General features: G+C 45.5%; 1 protein-coding gene across 2 annotated transcripts in view; it reads right to left on the bottom strand.

The window, feature by feature from the left end:
• Positions 1 to 15,999, bottom strand: part of HKDC1 (hexokinase domain containing 1) — a 50,247-nt gene that overhangs the window by 16,324 nt on the left and 17,924 nt on the right. Inside the window, exons 5-14 of one of the 2 annotated variants that reach the window (XM_003409306.4) lie at positions 15,827 to 15,922; positions 14,698 to 14,797; positions 10,769 to 10,952; positions 8,284 to 8,439; positions 7,003 to 7,236; positions 5,315 to 5,619; positions 2,895 to 3,040; positions 2,686 to 2,805; positions 1,202 to 1,297; positions 750 to 849 (exon numbers count right to left, since the gene is read on the bottom strand). In XM_003409306.4, coding sequence (XP_003409354.1) covers positions 750 to 849; positions 1,202 to 1,297; positions 2,686 to 2,805; positions 2,895 to 3,040; positions 5,315 to 5,619; positions 7,003 to 7,236; positions 8,284 to 8,439; positions 10,769 to 10,952; positions 14,698 to 14,797; positions 15,827 to 15,922 — 1,537 coding nt within the window. The remainder of the gene's footprint in view (positions 1 to 749; positions 850 to 1,201; positions 1,298 to 2,685; positions 2,806 to 2,894; positions 3,041 to 5,314; positions 5,620 to 7,002; positions 7,237 to 8,283; positions 8,440 to 10,768; positions 10,953 to 14,697; positions 14,798 to 15,826; positions 15,923 to 15,999) is intronic. The other variant, XM_023547025.2, reaches the window with a different exon arrangement.

The following is a 15,999-nucleotide window of genomic DNA, read 5'->3' as shown; positions in this document are numbered from 1 at the left end:
TGATATAGAAGACATCTCAATAAATCCCATCACCTTGTTCCACCTACTACTCATCTCCAGAAAACCCAGACAACCAATGGAACAACTTTTGTAGCTTGTCATGACTTAACATCTGCCTGTCACCTGGAATACACTTCGTCTTCATCTCTACATGTTCAAATCCCATGCCTGCCCCACCTCTTAGAAAGAGTCAGTCACCTAGAATCCAGCCTTGGCCTTAATCACTGCCAGACTTCTCCCAAAGACCCTTAATACCTTTGTATTACTTCAGGCTATCTTCTTCCCCTCTCCTGAGTTTCATTCAAGCTCTTCCCCTTCTTTGAGCCCTCACAGTCAGAGGAGTTCAGAGGAACAGAACAGGTACACATCGGGGCCAAAATGAAAATCAGTCAGCCCCAGGCCAACAAGCTCCAAGTTCTAGCACTGCCTTCTAGTCAAATCTTAACTATAGCCTCCTTCCTCCCAGGACAATCTGCCCTAAGGCCCTAATTTGAAAATCTCCTTCTATGTCATTTTTCTTCCTCAACAGAAAGGATGACCTCAGCTTAGGACTCTCACTGGAGAAAGGGATTAAGACTTAGGAATTCGGGATCTGGAATCACAATCCTAATTTCTTGTCTGCCTTGGACAAAGCTGACTTCAAAGCCTCTATATAACAGGACAGTGGTCCCCTACCCCTCACTATGTTAAAAGGAAACATCCAAAGGATCATATAGGATCGGGTGAATGGGACATGCCTGACCACTTACCTGCAATTAGGCCAATCTCACAATTGGGGTCTTCATGGCCACAGGTCATCATGGTCCCCACCGTGTCATTCACCACTGCAACTATGTCCAGGTCAAATTCCTGCAAAGGAAGCAGCTCTAATGTAGGTAGAATGCACAAGCCAAGCAAACTCAGGGGGAACATATCAACCCAAGGGGGACAGAGGCCAGAGTCCCAGGGACTTGGCACAGGATGACAGAGCAGAGAGCTCCACTGATGAGACTCGATATCATGTTTGAGAATCAGCACTCCTACCCATCACAGGTGGCCCCCCAACCCCTAGAAGAACAGAGGTTACCAAATTCTCAGTCCAAAAGTGTGACCCCAGTTGATATAGGCACAAAATTAAGTCAGAAGGAACTCGTCCCTTGAAAAGAGACATGATACTCAGTTGTCCCAACTGGGGATTCAGAGCTAAGTTCCCGTATCATACATTTCTCCTCTTGATGGCTTCCCTGAGCATGTCCACCACATCTTCCCCTTCACAGTCGGTGGCCTTGAAGCCTTTGGTCCACTCTATGAGTGTTCCCTGAAAGAAGGGAGGGGAAATTCATTTGAGCAATAGTTTCCTGGGACCACTGCACAACCTCAACATGTAAGAGATACAAGGCACTATAGTTTCATGTGCTTCTGACTGTGATTCCATCTCTACAGCCCCAACGCTGAGCGTGGAGGCTTCACACAGCACGATGCTCAGACAATGTCCACTGCTGAGTGGAATAATGACAGCAATTCATATTCATCAGAGGTCAAATCATGTTCCTTGGCCATGACTCCACGGAACATAGGCCTGGGATCGTAATGATCCCACTTCTAATTTAGCCTAGGACAGAATTAAGATGTGAGTAAAGATAAAGCTACAAAATACTCATCAAAGCACTGTTCCCCAATGAAAAACCAGCTGCATCCTATAATTCCAACATATGGATCTATCATCTTGCACATCCACATAGGAAATGTTATGCCACCATAAAAAATCACGCTGGAAGAGAATATTGGATATTATAGAAAGACATTCACTGTACATTTTCACAAAGATTGCACCCTGTTTCCCTCAAGCTGAAGCACAGATAGCTGTGCCGTGCCCCCACCCAAACTCATCCACCCTCAGCTCCAGGCAGCGGGTCCCAGGAGACAGTGGAAATCTGTGGGAGTCTAAGAGAACAGCTTAGTGTTTGTTCCCCACTTTATAAGCTCTGCACCTAGGTAAAGCTAGTTTACAAAAAAAGAAGCTATGTAGCTGGTCTACCTGAGTCCTAGCTTCCCAATAAAACAAATTCACTCCTTAAACATAAAATTAATCCCTGGGTGAAAGAGGATGCTTTTATCCACAAATACAAAGAAAAACCTTGTGACAAATGTTTTTAAATTATCATAAATGATCTATTGAAGTTATTATCCATGATGTTCTTCAACGTCAACTAAATAAGTATTATGTGATAAATTTCTCCTGAGACTCTACTATCAGGAGAGAAATGTAGTTCCTGTGATGAACTGGTAAACCTGATTTCATCAGACAATAAAAAGCTTACAACCCCATTTACGTTGGCTGCCTAGGAATGCACAGATAATATTAGTGTCCAACATTATAACTGGTCTTAACTGGTCAACTTCTGGATCATTCCTCTTATCTCTCCATAACACGCTTGACCAGCCTTTTGCAGGTTGCATGTGTCTATTGTCTACAACTCTAAAGTCTTCTGGGAGTTTCAATCCAAAAAATAATAATGAAAAATGGAACACAATAAATATTTTTAAAAGTCAAGTGATCCCAGTTCTTTTCATGTTTCCCCAGCTTCCCTGAACCTAACTAAGACACCTAGATAAAATGAACAGAAACTCAGAGGGACCTTGAGATCCCCTGGTGGAGGGAAGACACGTATCGGGCTGGCTGTGAGCCTGGCTGAACTAGCTTACCTTGTCAATGCTTGTCTGTCTGCAGGGAAAGGAGAAGGTGAAGCCCAAAGGAAGCTGGGCTCCCTTCAGGCCCATGTAGTCCAGGAAGTCAGCGATGCACTGCACAATGTGGTCAAACAGCTGCAGGGAAAGAGCAAGGGGTATTCGTACCTGGTGGCAGGCTGGCACCCACAAAGCACAGAAAGCCCACCCCCACCCATGGCAGTTACCTCCTCGCCTGTGCCCTGCATGATCTCCAGGGGGATGGCGAAGATCTTGTTGTACATCCGCACCGACCTTCGCCCGCTTCTGATCTTCACCAGGAGAACACGGAAGTTGGTTCCACCCAGATCCAGGGCCAGAAATTTCCCTTTCTCTGTGGTGGAGAAAGTCAGGAGCTTGTGTGGAGGCATTAAGAAGAAGAAGAATGCTGAAAAGGAGCTGACCAGAGCCTGGCCTCCTGTGACTTAAGGACCAGAGGGCTATGACGGTCACCGTGCACAGCAAGGTGCTGGGCAGGCACCTGAGCCTGTTTAAGGCCAGACTGTGTTTCTTTCTCCTCTTGTCCTCAGCAAAGGCCTAGGCACCACCTGATCTACCCCAGTGATGTGCAGTGAAAGAGCCCTGGACTGGAACCAGGAGGTTTGGGGGTTCTGAGAAATGAGCTTTTTATCTTGAGCAAGCAAGTCCAGGTCCCGTTTTCCACATCTGTGAAGTAAGGCAGGAGTTCCTGGGTGGTGCCAACCGTTAATGCACTTGGCTGTTCACTGAAACTAAGAGGTTCGAGTTCACACAGAGGCATCTCAGAAGAAAGGCCTGGAAATCTACTTGCCAAAAATGAGCCACTGAAAACCCTGTGGAGGACAGTTCTAGTCTTCCGGGAGCTTCCATGAGTCGGAATCAACTCTATGGGCAACTTTTTTTTTTTTTTTTTAAAGTATGGGAAGTTGAACCTCTGAAGGCTCTCCAGCTCTAAAACCTACTCATTGACATCCCCTAGGCAGCCCCAAGTAACCATGATCTGGGTGTAGGGTACAGAACTATGTTCTGGGCATAGAGTATCTGGTAAAGGACACACATGACACTTGTGTCCAAAGAGCCTCTAGGGCTAAATGCAGGCCAGGCTACCCAGACTGCAGCTGAACTCCGGAAGGACTTTCCATCTTATCTGCCCAGCCAAGATGAATTGTTCACCACAAGCATAAAATGATTCTTCCTGTCCCCATTCTCCCCTCCCCCAGATTCACACACCCTGGCCTATCTAATGAGGAATGCTATGAAGTCCTACCTCCTCGACAGTACTATGCAGGGCCACCCAAGCACAGGGGCCTCTCACTTCTCACAGCACCATCATCTGCTCTACAGAACTTTCTCACTCACTCTGTTCTAGCCACACTGGTCTTTTTTTGCTGTTCCTTGAATTTGCCAAAGACATCACTCCATATATCTAACTCTTATCCTGCTCTATCTGCCTTGATAGCACCTGTCACTAGCTGACATCCTATGACATTTATTTATTGTTGGCCAGCCCAGCAGACCATGAGCTCCACCAGGGCAGGGACTGTGTTTTCTTCACTGCTGTATCACCAGTGCCTGGAACAGGCCTGACACACAGTAGGTGCTTAATGAAACTGTGAGAACTGAAAGACAGAGGAGTCAAGGGATGAAAGCATGAATAATTAAACAGTATCTTTTACTGTTCTCAGCCTTTTTCCCATGTAGACACAGGGAACATTGGCTCTGGAGAAGATCCTGGAGGGCTTTGCTGTTCAGAGATCCAAAATACAGCTGTGTGGCCATGAGTAGGTCATCTGACCTCACAGAGTCTCAGTTTTGGCCTCCATAAAATGGGAATCATTCTCTCCTTACCTAATATGCAAAGTGGTTGTGAGGACCAAATAAGATTTAAGGCTCAAAAGCAAATTTTAAAACGTAAAGGATTTCACAAAGGTCATTATTTTCAGACAAGGCTAGTAAGGGTCAAAGAGGGGAAATAACTTGTTCAAAGAACTGATTCCATTCGTTAATGGCTTCTCTCCGCTGAGCATGGAGAACCAGAAGGATCAAGGGTTGGAAAAATGAAGGGCAGAAAGTGATGAGAGGGGAAAGGGAGACCCAACTCCCAGAAAAGTGCAGAGTCAGAGAAGTTAGGCGGGAAGCCTAGGCAACTCCAGGTGTCTAGATGGAAGCTCCCAAGGGTCTGGATGTGGGTCTTCTTTGTGCTAACAGCATCGGGTCCACTCCATGTTCTCAACTACATAGACACACACACACACAGATACCACACACACACATACACACATATACATGCATACACCCACAAACATACATGCATACATATATACATGCATACATTCACATACATACATAATATACACACATACACACATACATATACATGCATACATTCATATACATACATAATATACATACTCACACACACACACTTGAAATCTAACTTAGATTTTTTTTCACTGCAAATACCTTGGTTTAACCAAGGCAAACAGGTTCAGAAGGAGTACTGGGGCACTCCCTCCACCCTTTTACAAACATGAATCCAAGGCTTTAAAAACAAAAACCCTAACTAGCTGTAAGGAGCTTTAAGGGCAGCTCTGGGGCACACTGAAGAGAAGGGGCTGGCCCCGCCCACCTGTGCCATCCGGCATCCCGCAGACATAGGTGGGCAGCATCTTGACCGTGGCCAGTGGGTGCGTCTTCTTCTTCAGCCCATACTCGAGCTCAGTCCTCATCTTGTTCTGCACGCTCACCAGGTGCTCGCGCTTCAGCTGGAACAAAGCCAGCACCTTGTCGATCTGCTTCCGCTGGGCCTGAACGCGGGAGGCCACGGCCGTCACCATGGCGGCCCCCTTGGTGCTGCCGCTCTCTGACAGGAGGAAGCGGACGTCACAGTTTGGCACCAGTTTCCTCACCACCTTGTGCAGGCGTTTCGGGTACCTGAAGAAAGGGGTAATGGCCAAAATATTTACCGATCAGAAAGGCCCGGTCCGGCCAATTGGAACAGAGACAGGAGTAGCCGTGAACGGGGCCCGGGAGAGCCCTGCTGGGCCAGGCTCACCACTTCCGTTGCTGGATGGTAGGGAGGGCAGATGGGGAGGGATTAAGGAGAGGGGCTACAGCTGGGGCAGTGAAAGGGGCACTTGGGAGGCTCAGGGGAGTGGCTATTTCATCAATTAATATTTCAGCCAATGGGGCATGTCGGTGCATAACTGTTGGCCGAACATCATTTCTGTGCAAAGGGGAGGGATTTTCTTTCCCCGGCTCGTTCCAGGGTGTCCCCGCTGACTTCCAATACCACCTCGGTTAGCCAGGGAGGCTTTTGCTGTCCTTCCTTCTGTGAAATCCTCATTTTTTCTGTATTTTCCTACCAAAATCCTTCATGTAAACTTGGCAACCTTTGTCATCCTTATTCTCCCCCATCTATAATTGGGTATGCCTTATTTTCCAGTCCTACTACATAATAAAAAAAAAAAAATACATAATAGGTATTCAATAAACAATGGGTAGGTAGGTGGATAAATGGATAGATAGATGGTGTCATGGATTGAATTGTGTCCCCCCAAATTATGTGTCAATTTGGTTAGGCCATGATTCCCAGTATTATGTGGTTGTCCTCCATTTTGTGATTGTAATTTTATGTTAAAAAGGATTAGGGTGGAATTGTAACACTCTTACTAAGGTCACATCCCTGATCCAATGTAAAGGGAGTTTTCCTGGATTGTAGCCTGCATCATCTTTTATCTTACAAGAGATAAAAGGCAAGGGAAGCAAGCAGAGAGTGGGGACCTCATACCAACAAGAAAGCAGTACCGGGAACAGAGTGAGTCCTTTGGACCCAGGATCCTTGTGCAGAGAAGCTCCTAGTCCAGGGAAAGATTGATGAGAAGGACCTTCCTCCAGAGCCAACAGAGAGAAAAAGCCTTTCCCTGGAGCTGACGCCCTGAATTTTGATTTCTAACCTACTAGACTATGAGACAATAAATTTCTCTTTGTTAAAACCATCCACTTGTGGTATTTCTGTTATAGTGGTAGTAGATAACTAAGACAGATGGACAGATGAATGGACAGACACATGGACGGATGGCCTTGCTAGTTAGGCAGCTGGCTCTAGCACAGTATTTCTCTAAGAAAGATCCCCAAATGCAGCCCAGCCAGCTAGAGGACTCTAGTCTCTGGACTTGCCCTTTCTTTTGTAATCTCAGGACCGGTAGGGGTGGCTGGTTCCAGCAGCCCAAGTGAGAGCATAGCCCGAACAGAACAGCTGGGGCTCCATTCCAGGGGAGGCTCATTGTGGAGGGTGCGTTGCCAGACAGCACTTACTGGGGGTGTATCTTGTAGAGGGTACCGTCCATGCCCACCGTGGTCCGCAGCCGCACCAGCTTCTTGTTCTCCCGGAGGCGTGTCAGGATGGCTGCCAGGGCCGCTGCACAGAGATTGGCTGAGCGGAAGGAGACAATGGTGCACACGTGCTGGGCCGCAATGCAGTCAGCCTCTGACGGCTCCAGGCCCAGGTCTGTCAGGATCTCTCTGGTGTTGGCAAGGCCTTCTTTATACCTGGCCAAGGACAGGAATGAGAAGGTCACACTTATCTCCTGAAAGGCCACTTTCCCATCTCTCAAGATTGTGAAAGTAAACAGGCTGGTACCCTGGAATATAATGTCAATGTCAACAGTGATAATCGCAGCCAACATTTATTGAGCACTCACTTGTCTAAGGACTTCACACACATTAACTCATTTAATCCCCACAGCCATCCATCATTACTATACAGGTGAGAGAGCTGAGGTACAAAGAGGTTAAGTAACTTGTCCGTGGCCACAGTGCTAGCAAGTGCTAGGGACAGGATTTGAACTCAGGCAGCCAGATACAGAGCCCATGCTTTTAACCACCCTGAACTATACTGCCTTTCGCAGGAACTCCATCTCCACCAAGCACTGCACAGAACAGACTCTGGGGGTCAAGTGCCACTCTGCTAAGCTCAGAATCTAAATTGATTCCACGCTCAGGGCAATACCAGAGTTTCTAAGACTGAGGGGGCAGAACGCTGAATTGACTAGGGTCAGCCACTTTTATCAACCACCTCCCATTCCAGAGAGCTATCTGAAAGGACTCAAATCACTAAAGTTAAAGCCAGCACCTAAAGGGACCAGGTGACAGAAGTTCTTGCTATAGCAAGAGTTCTTAACTTGGACTTGACACATGGACTTTAAGGGGTCCTAATATTGTAAGCAAAATTAGGCATGAACATGCATTTTGGGGAGGTAAAGCATCCAGAACTCAAATCAGATTCTCAAAGGGGTCTCTGACCCCCAAAAGTTAGAAGTCACCACTTTAGGGAAGAGGAAGGCAACAAAACATGGGGAGGGGGTGGACGTCCAACAGCAGAATACCTGGCTGGTGAAACCAACAAGAATGCCACACCTGAGTCGTGGCAGAAAGTGCTAACCCATCTGAAGCCATCCCCAGGTCTGAAATCCTCCTGGTAAAGAAGAAAGATCTGGTCCCTAGTACTGTCCCATGACCACTGAGTGGATCACACTTTGGCCGCCTGCCCTAGCCCTCTGCAGAATTAAGACAGACGGGGTCTAGCCAGCAGCTTACTTCTCCATGGCAGCCACGTGTCGTGTCTCAATCTTGCCCTTAGTAAGGAGAGCTGAAGATTTCTTGCCACCAAACAGGAGGCCATCCCTGGCCATCTTCAGCAAGATGAGCCTGACGAGTTCCCCCAGGTACAGGCCACTGATCATCTTCTCAAACCTGCAATTTGGTGAAGAGATCAGTGGAAGCAACACCTTGGGTTCTACATCATCCTTTTCCCAAAGGCCATGAGCCATGGCCCACAATCAGGAGCACGTGGAGTGGAAGGGCTGCTCGATGGTGTGGCATAGGGAAGCCACTTATCCTCTCTGGTCTTCACTCTCCTCATCTACAAAAGGGAAGAGCTAAGCTATAGGAGATCCTAGATTCTTTCCTGCTCAGGATATGCTTCATTCCAAGAATCTTCCTGTCAGATCACCTCTGGCTGTGAGGGTACCATTCTCATGTTAGAAGTACCAGTTGCTGTTGAGTTGATTATAACTAATTAAATAGAAGAATCCATGAGTCCATACTAGTATAAACAAATGTAGGAGGTGAGAAAGCTCTTCCTTACAGAATAACAACTCACAAATACAGAAGGAATGATGGATTTAGGAATTCATTAATAGATGCTAAAACTAGTAAGTGAAAGTCTGATGAGGAACAGGGTATCAACATGGTCTCAAAGTATCTCAACACATACTTGTTAATTACAAAGGGAATAATAATAACTTTATGATGATAAAACCTGCTGAATATCCCCTAACAAAGTAATTCCAGTTAACGTCACCAATAAAAGAATAAACAGATATTATGTGCCTGGAGAAGGACATCATGCTTGGTCAAGTAGAGCATCAGCGAAAAACAGAAAGACCTTCAACAAGATGGATTGACATAGTGGCTGCAACAATGGGCTCCAACATAACAACAATTGTGAGGATGGTGCAGGACTGGGCAGTGTTTCATCCTGTTGTACACAGAGTCACTACAACTCAGAACCAACTCGAGGGTACCTAACAACAACAACAACATGTGCTTCCTGATATAATGCACTAAAAAGGATACAGCCTCACTTCTATAGTATATCCTGCCCCAAATGCATAATCTGAATCTCATCAAGATAAAACACGAGACAAATCCAAATGGACAGGCAATTGTATAATATAAATGGTCTGTATTCTTCAAGGTCATAAAAAACTAAGGAACCGTTCTAGATTCAAGCAGGCTGAAGAGACATGGCAACAAAATGCAACGTGTAATCCTAGATTGGAGCCTGGACCAGGAAATTGTTTTTCTTTTTTTATAAAGGATATTAGAGGGGGCAACTGGTGAATTTTGAATAAACTCTGCACATTAGATATTAGAACTGATTAAGTGTTAATTTTGTCATTTTGATAATTGTGCTATTGTTATGTAAGAGAATATACTTGTTTTTAGGAAATACACATTGAAGTTCTTAGGGGTAAAGGAGTATTATGTCTGCAATGTAGTCTCAAATGGTTCAGGAAAAATAGTTTCATACATACATATGTGTATCCATGTGCGTGAGTTCCTGAGTGGCGCAAACGGTTAAGCGCACGACTACTTGCCAAAAGGATGATGGTTTGAACTCATCCATAGGTACCTTGGAAGACAGACCTGACAGTCTGTTTCTGAAAGATCACAGCCTCGAAGACCCCATGAAGCAGTTCTACTCTGCACACATGGGGCCGCCATGAGTGGGAATCAACTCAAAGGCAGCCACCACCGCCAACAACACATACGGACATATCTACGCCGAGAGAGAGAGACAGAGAGAGGAGGAAGTGTTGGTATTTCGGCAATCCTGGGGAAGGGGTGTATGGGAAATCTTCTAGTATTTTTGCAACTTTTCTGTTACATCTGAAGTTATTTCAAAATTTAAAAAATTCTTTTATTCAACAGTTAATGAGCTATTACAATGTGTAAGATACTGTATAGGAAGGAAAGAAAAATTAAATGCATAGGCTGCCCTCAGGGAGCTCAGAGTGTAGAAAAAGAGCTGAGACAGGTTCCAAGAAGGCTCCCTGAACCCTGAAGTTGGGAAGGACCAAGCCAACAAGCAGGGAAGGAAGGCCCTTCCAGGCCCCCAGGTATCTTGTGATTCAGCCTCTGAGAAAGCAGATGGTAGGGAGTAATGGAAACCCAAAGCATGAGGCAGTCAGCTTCCTCAGCCCCCTACGGGTCAGATCTGAGACCCCTATCTGAATGCTCTAAGAAGACAGGGACCAGAATATCTTAATCACGGCCTTATCTCCATTGCTCCATAAATATTGATGGAATTCAAATTAGGGTTATGACCTAGGTGAAATCATTCAGTTTCTTTATCTGTCAAATGAAACTAAAATACAAACCTTGCCTTAGAAACTCATTGTGATGGATAACTAGTCACAATCAAAAAGCCCTAGGTGAGGTGGTGATGCACCTGAATGCTGGGTATCTCCTGGTGACAAGGCCCAGATTATAACCTGCCCGTACTTACAGTACTTACAGTTGCTTCCCTGGGTTGAGAGAGCCAAGGTCCAGCTCCCTGTCAAAATCCGTGCGGATGTCTTCTAAAGCCCCATCGTCCCCAAAGGCCCCCCACTCCGTGTTGATGCACATCCTTCCCTCGTCACCTTCCACCAGGTCAATGTTGCTCATGTCCTCCATGTAGCAGGCGTTGGTGCCAGTTCCTGGACAAGAGATCAGAAAGAACATGCAAAGAGGGAAGGGCTCCCGGCTAGGTAAAGACAGAACTCAACTGCCTTGAGTACCCCTGAAAGTACAACAAAGTGCTTTTGATCCACTCCAGAGGGCTCGTTCTTGCTGAGGGAAGCAGCTTTGGCAAGCCTAGAGTTTGTGACAGAATAAAGCTGGTTGTCAGATCTATACTTCTCGGGGTGCTAATGCTTTGCTGTTATGAATGGAGCCAATTGTGAAGAAGTCTCTTATGAATATGCATGAAAGCTGACAAGGCACATTTTCGAAGACGAAGATAAGTTAACCTAAGTTACAAAACCTTTTTTAAGTCATAAAACCTTTTTACCAGCCCACAGTAATTGTTTTAATCCTTTCCCTAAAATACTTAGCTTCCTCTCTATTTAATACTAAAAATATTCTTTACTCATGGCTTGCCAAAAGCTGTTCCTAGTGTACAGCTAAATCCTTATCTTTGACAGGGATTGGTTATCACAGCAGAAAGCCGCGTTCTGTTATTCTAATACACAGCTGCTCCAAGGAAATGCCTCAGAGACTTGAGTACTGGGGAGTGACTGCAATTGGGCACAAGGAATCTTCTTGGGATGACAGAGACATTCTGACATTGGATTGTGGTGATGATTACAAAACTCTGTAAATTTACAAAAAATCACTGAATAATACACTTAAAATGAGATAATTTTTATGCCTCACTAGAGCTGTTTTAAAAAAAACATTTAGATATTTTCCCCTGCCTGGTACCCTAGTCTGAGGACTTAAAAGGCCAGTATGAGAACTAAGAAAGGTAGAAAAGCAAAATTTAATATGCTAAATGGCAAAAACTTTTCTTGGAAAAGGGTAGCACTGTTAGGCATGGCACCCCATCTGCGGGTCACCAGACAGAGTCACAAGTACAGACAGGTCGGCAGTAACTGGATACTGCGGCTGGCAGCCCTATTCTGGAATGTGTGGCTCCTGGGTGCAGGAAAGCAGATGGGGCCCATCAGGTTTAAAGATCCTGCCCTTGGCAAAGTCAGGCTGAGGAGGGTGCTGTTGGAACTTAAGAAAAAGCAATTCAGAAAACCTCTCACAATAGTGGTAAAGGACTGAAAAGGGGGGAGGGGGGTATTCAAGGATAATCTATTGAGTAAGAGCTTCAGAACAGAGGTACCTGGCATATTTAGAGTGGCTGGCCTAGGAGAAGGCCCAATTCCATTTTGCTGCAAGATCTTGCCTCTGCATTTCTGAGAAGGTAACCTTGACTTCTTTCCATTAACATGCATATAGACCCTGGCCCCCTAACAATTACATTGTTTAACCAGCCTGACCTTTGCCCCAAAGCCACTTTTAGCACATAAGGGTGGGAGTCAGGAATATGATTATAGGGAGAATAAGTTACCCAGGAGGAAGTTTACTAGGAGTTAGAAACCTAAAATCAAGGTGTTTGGCCAGGGAGTTGGTTTAAAGTGAGAGGCAGACTTCATTTTGTCCCAGGCTCTGCTTCTGTTTCTTAGTAGGTAACCCATGACTGTTGGTGGGTAAACAAGGGAGGGGCAGCTTTCCCTCAGGAAGAATGGGGTTGAAAGTAGATTAACTAGTATGCGGAAAGGTGCTTACACAGGGAACTTGCCTGCAAGTGTCTTTCTTATACAAAGAACTTGCCCAGGTATGTCCTTAATGATTTATTCAAAATAGCCAATCAAATTCAAACTTATTGCCAGGGAGTTGATTCTGACTTATAATGACCCTATAGGACAGAGTGGAACTGCCCCATACATTTTGCAAGAAGTGACTAGTAGATTCCAACTGCCAACATTTTGGTTAGCAGTGGTAGCTCATCGTAACTCTTAACCACCATGCCACCAGGGCTCAATCTGCTGCAAAAGACCTCTTTAAAGTGTTGAAAAGCAAAGATGTCACCTTGAAGACTAAGCTGTGCCTGACCCAACTGTTTTCAATCTCCTCATATGCATTCGAAAGCTATACCATGAATAAGGAAGACCAAAGAAGAACTGACACCTTTGAATTGTGGTGTTGGTGAAGAATATTGAATATACTATGGACTGCCAAAAGAACGAACAAATCTGTCTTGGAAGAAGTACAGCCAGAATGTTCCTTAGAAACAAGGACGGTGAGACTACATCTCCCATACTTTGGACATGCTATCAAGAGGATCAGTCCCTGGAGAAGGACATCATGTTTCCTAGAGGAGAGGATCAGCAAAAAAAAAGAGGAAAACTCTCAAGGAGATAGATTGACACAGTGGCTGCAACAATGGGCTCAAGCATAACAATGATTGTAAGGATGTCATAGGACTGGGCAGTGTTTCCTTCTGTTGTACCTGGGGTCACTTTGAATCAGAACTGGCTCCAAGGCACCTAACAACAACAGCAGCTAATCAGAAGACCTTACATTAGCTAACCAATGAGAGTATTTTTACTCTTAGTTCCTGAGTCTGGTCTATATATATCCTCATGAAACAGCCACCCCTTCAATTCGTTGGTCTTCACTCTGTGTGAGCTAATTCCTCCCATTGGAATGTTTCTTATGCTTTCAATAAATCTTTGTTTCATTTTAACAGAATATGAGAGTTTTACTCTAGGACACTATAAATCGGATAAATGCGGCTTTTTTGTACCCCAAACGTTTCTTATGGACCTCCCTCCCTCTCCAGCAGAGCCCCTCTTGGTTCAGGTGTTGAGACCACCCACTGGCATTTATGCTCCACCGCTACCTCCTTGGTCCAGGCCCACATCACATCTCTCCTAGACAGTGCAATGGTAATCAATTCTCCACACAGCAGTTAAAATAAGCTTTTTAAAACGCACATCCTACGTTGAACATCATTAGTCATCTGAGAAATGCAAATCAAAGCCACATAAGATAATACTTCACCCCCACTAAGATGGCTATTATAAAAAAAAAAAAAAATGAAAATAACAAGTGTTGGCAAGAAATTGAAACTCTCATCCATTGCTGGTCGGAATGTAAAATGACGTAGCCACTGTAGATGATTAAAATGGCAAATTTTATGCTATATATATTTTGCCACAATAAAAAAAAAAGCACATCGTATTTATCCCTGCCCAAAGTCCTCCAGTAGCTTCCTGACTCCCTCAGAGTAAAAGCCAATGATCTTACAGTGACTTCTGTCCCATGTCCTATGCAATCTGTCCAGTCCTTCCCACTCTCTCTGACATTCGCTCACTGTGATTCAGCCTTTTAGGACCCCTCAAGCACCCCAAGTGTATTCCCATCTCAGAAGCCATAGGTTTCCTATTTCCTTTGCCAGGGACTCTATTTCCCTCCATCTCCACATGGCTCCCTCCTTGTCACCGAGGTTCCTGCTCAAATGTCACCCCCTTGGAGAGGCCTTCTCTGGCCACCTTGCCCCACTCACTCTCGGTCATGTCATCCTGCTTTACATTCTTTGTCACACTCAATACCAGCTGACATGATCTTGTTTGTTTAGGTGGTTTTGGCCTTTCATCCCCCTCCCCAATAATGCTCCATGAGCACAGGGACTTCTATTAACTCACCATTGTGCCCCAGCACGGAGTACAGGACCTGGAGTACAGCAGGCACTCAACGAACACTTGTATTAATTTTCCATCCTCCCTATATAGCTGCTTCCAAATAAAGTGCCAACCCCCCTCACCAATTTACTCAGAGTTTGCTGAAACCAAGCCCCAAACCAGTCCTATTCTTCCCACTCCCCAAAAACAAGTCAAATTGAGTTACCAATGATGACGCCGACTTCACAGTAGGGATCATCATAGGCGCAAGTCATCATGGTCCCCACCGTGTCATTGACCAAGGCCAGGATGTCCACATCCATGTCCTGCCAGAACACAAGTTCCAGGAGGCATCAGTGGGTGAGACCGCAGAGGAATCAAAAATACTGACAGTGACTGATTAAGACAGTAATTGCATGCTGCCTGCCAGGCCTTCCTGGGGGAAACAAGGCCTTTATCAAGGTGCGGTGCCCTTCATGACCATGGCAGGGTTTGGGAGAGAGAAGAGCAGGTTGGGAGCTGAAGAGGGAATCCATGCACCTGCTTTTTATGCCTCTGTACAATGGAAACATGAGGGGCATACTGCCAGGACCCCAGTCCCTTGTTTGGGGAACCCTGGGAAGATACCATGGAAGCACATTAAATCTGGGAGCAATGGCACTTCCAGGAGAAAGCACCAAAGTCCTTGTCCACAGAGGCATCTTAAATAGCAAGCACAGCCCCAGCCAAATTCTCCTGGAGGCAGCACCAAGGGATTCCCACCTGGGTTTCCTTCTTCTGAGGCAACTTGAGTTACTGCACCAAGGTTAGGGTTCGGGAGAGCAGTTTAAAGTAAGATGAAAAGAGGAAGAGAGAAAATCAGGCTACAAATGAATACAATTCCAGTTTTAAAAAGTAAAAAGACTCAAAGGTTACCCACCAAAACACTCCTTCTCCTGTCAGGGTAACAGGCAATCTGGGTTTCTTAGTGTAATTTTCAGCTCTGCAAGTAGTATGTCTTGCCTTTGCAATTCTTTAGATTATTTTGAAATACATTCAATGAAGAGAAAGTAGGAGTGAGACTGGAAAGTGCACGGTCTTTTAAAGCTCTGAGAGGAAAGGCCGGGGAGAGAGGGAACTGAGGCTGGTGGGGAGGCCTGGGAAGTTCAGGGCCACTTTTTAAAGACCATCAGTGATCCGAACAAGCCCCACATACCAAGTCTTTATCCAAACTGGCCTTGTCTCCACTGTAGTAAGGCCTTCCCTAAGACTGAGTCCTTTGGCCATTGACCTTCCAGGGCAGGTACAGTACAAAATCCCACCAAGTGGAAAGGGGTAGGACTGGGGGAGCTCCCGAGGCCAAGGTCAATCCTCACCGGGTGTTTTCTCATGGCTTTGGTCAGACGACTCACTACGTCTGTGTCCTGAACTCCTCGCGCCTTAAACTTCTTGGTCCAGGAAAGCAGGACTCCCTGTGGAAAGATGTCAGGTCAAGACAAAATAAAGGAGGTTCTCAGATGTGAATATTGATGTTGTTAGCTGCTGTCAT

This window comes from Loxodonta africana, chromosome 16, assembly GCF_030014295.1.
Source record: "Loxodonta africana isolate mLoxAfr1 chromosome 16, mLoxAfr1.hap2, whole genome shotgun sequence".
NCBI classification, from domain to species: domain Eukaryota; kingdom Metazoa; phylum Chordata; class Mammalia; order Proboscidea; family Elephantidae; genus Loxodonta; species Loxodonta africana.
The sequence above is the reverse complement of the archived record's forward strand: the minus strand, read 5'-3'. Positions and strand labels throughout refer to the sequence as shown.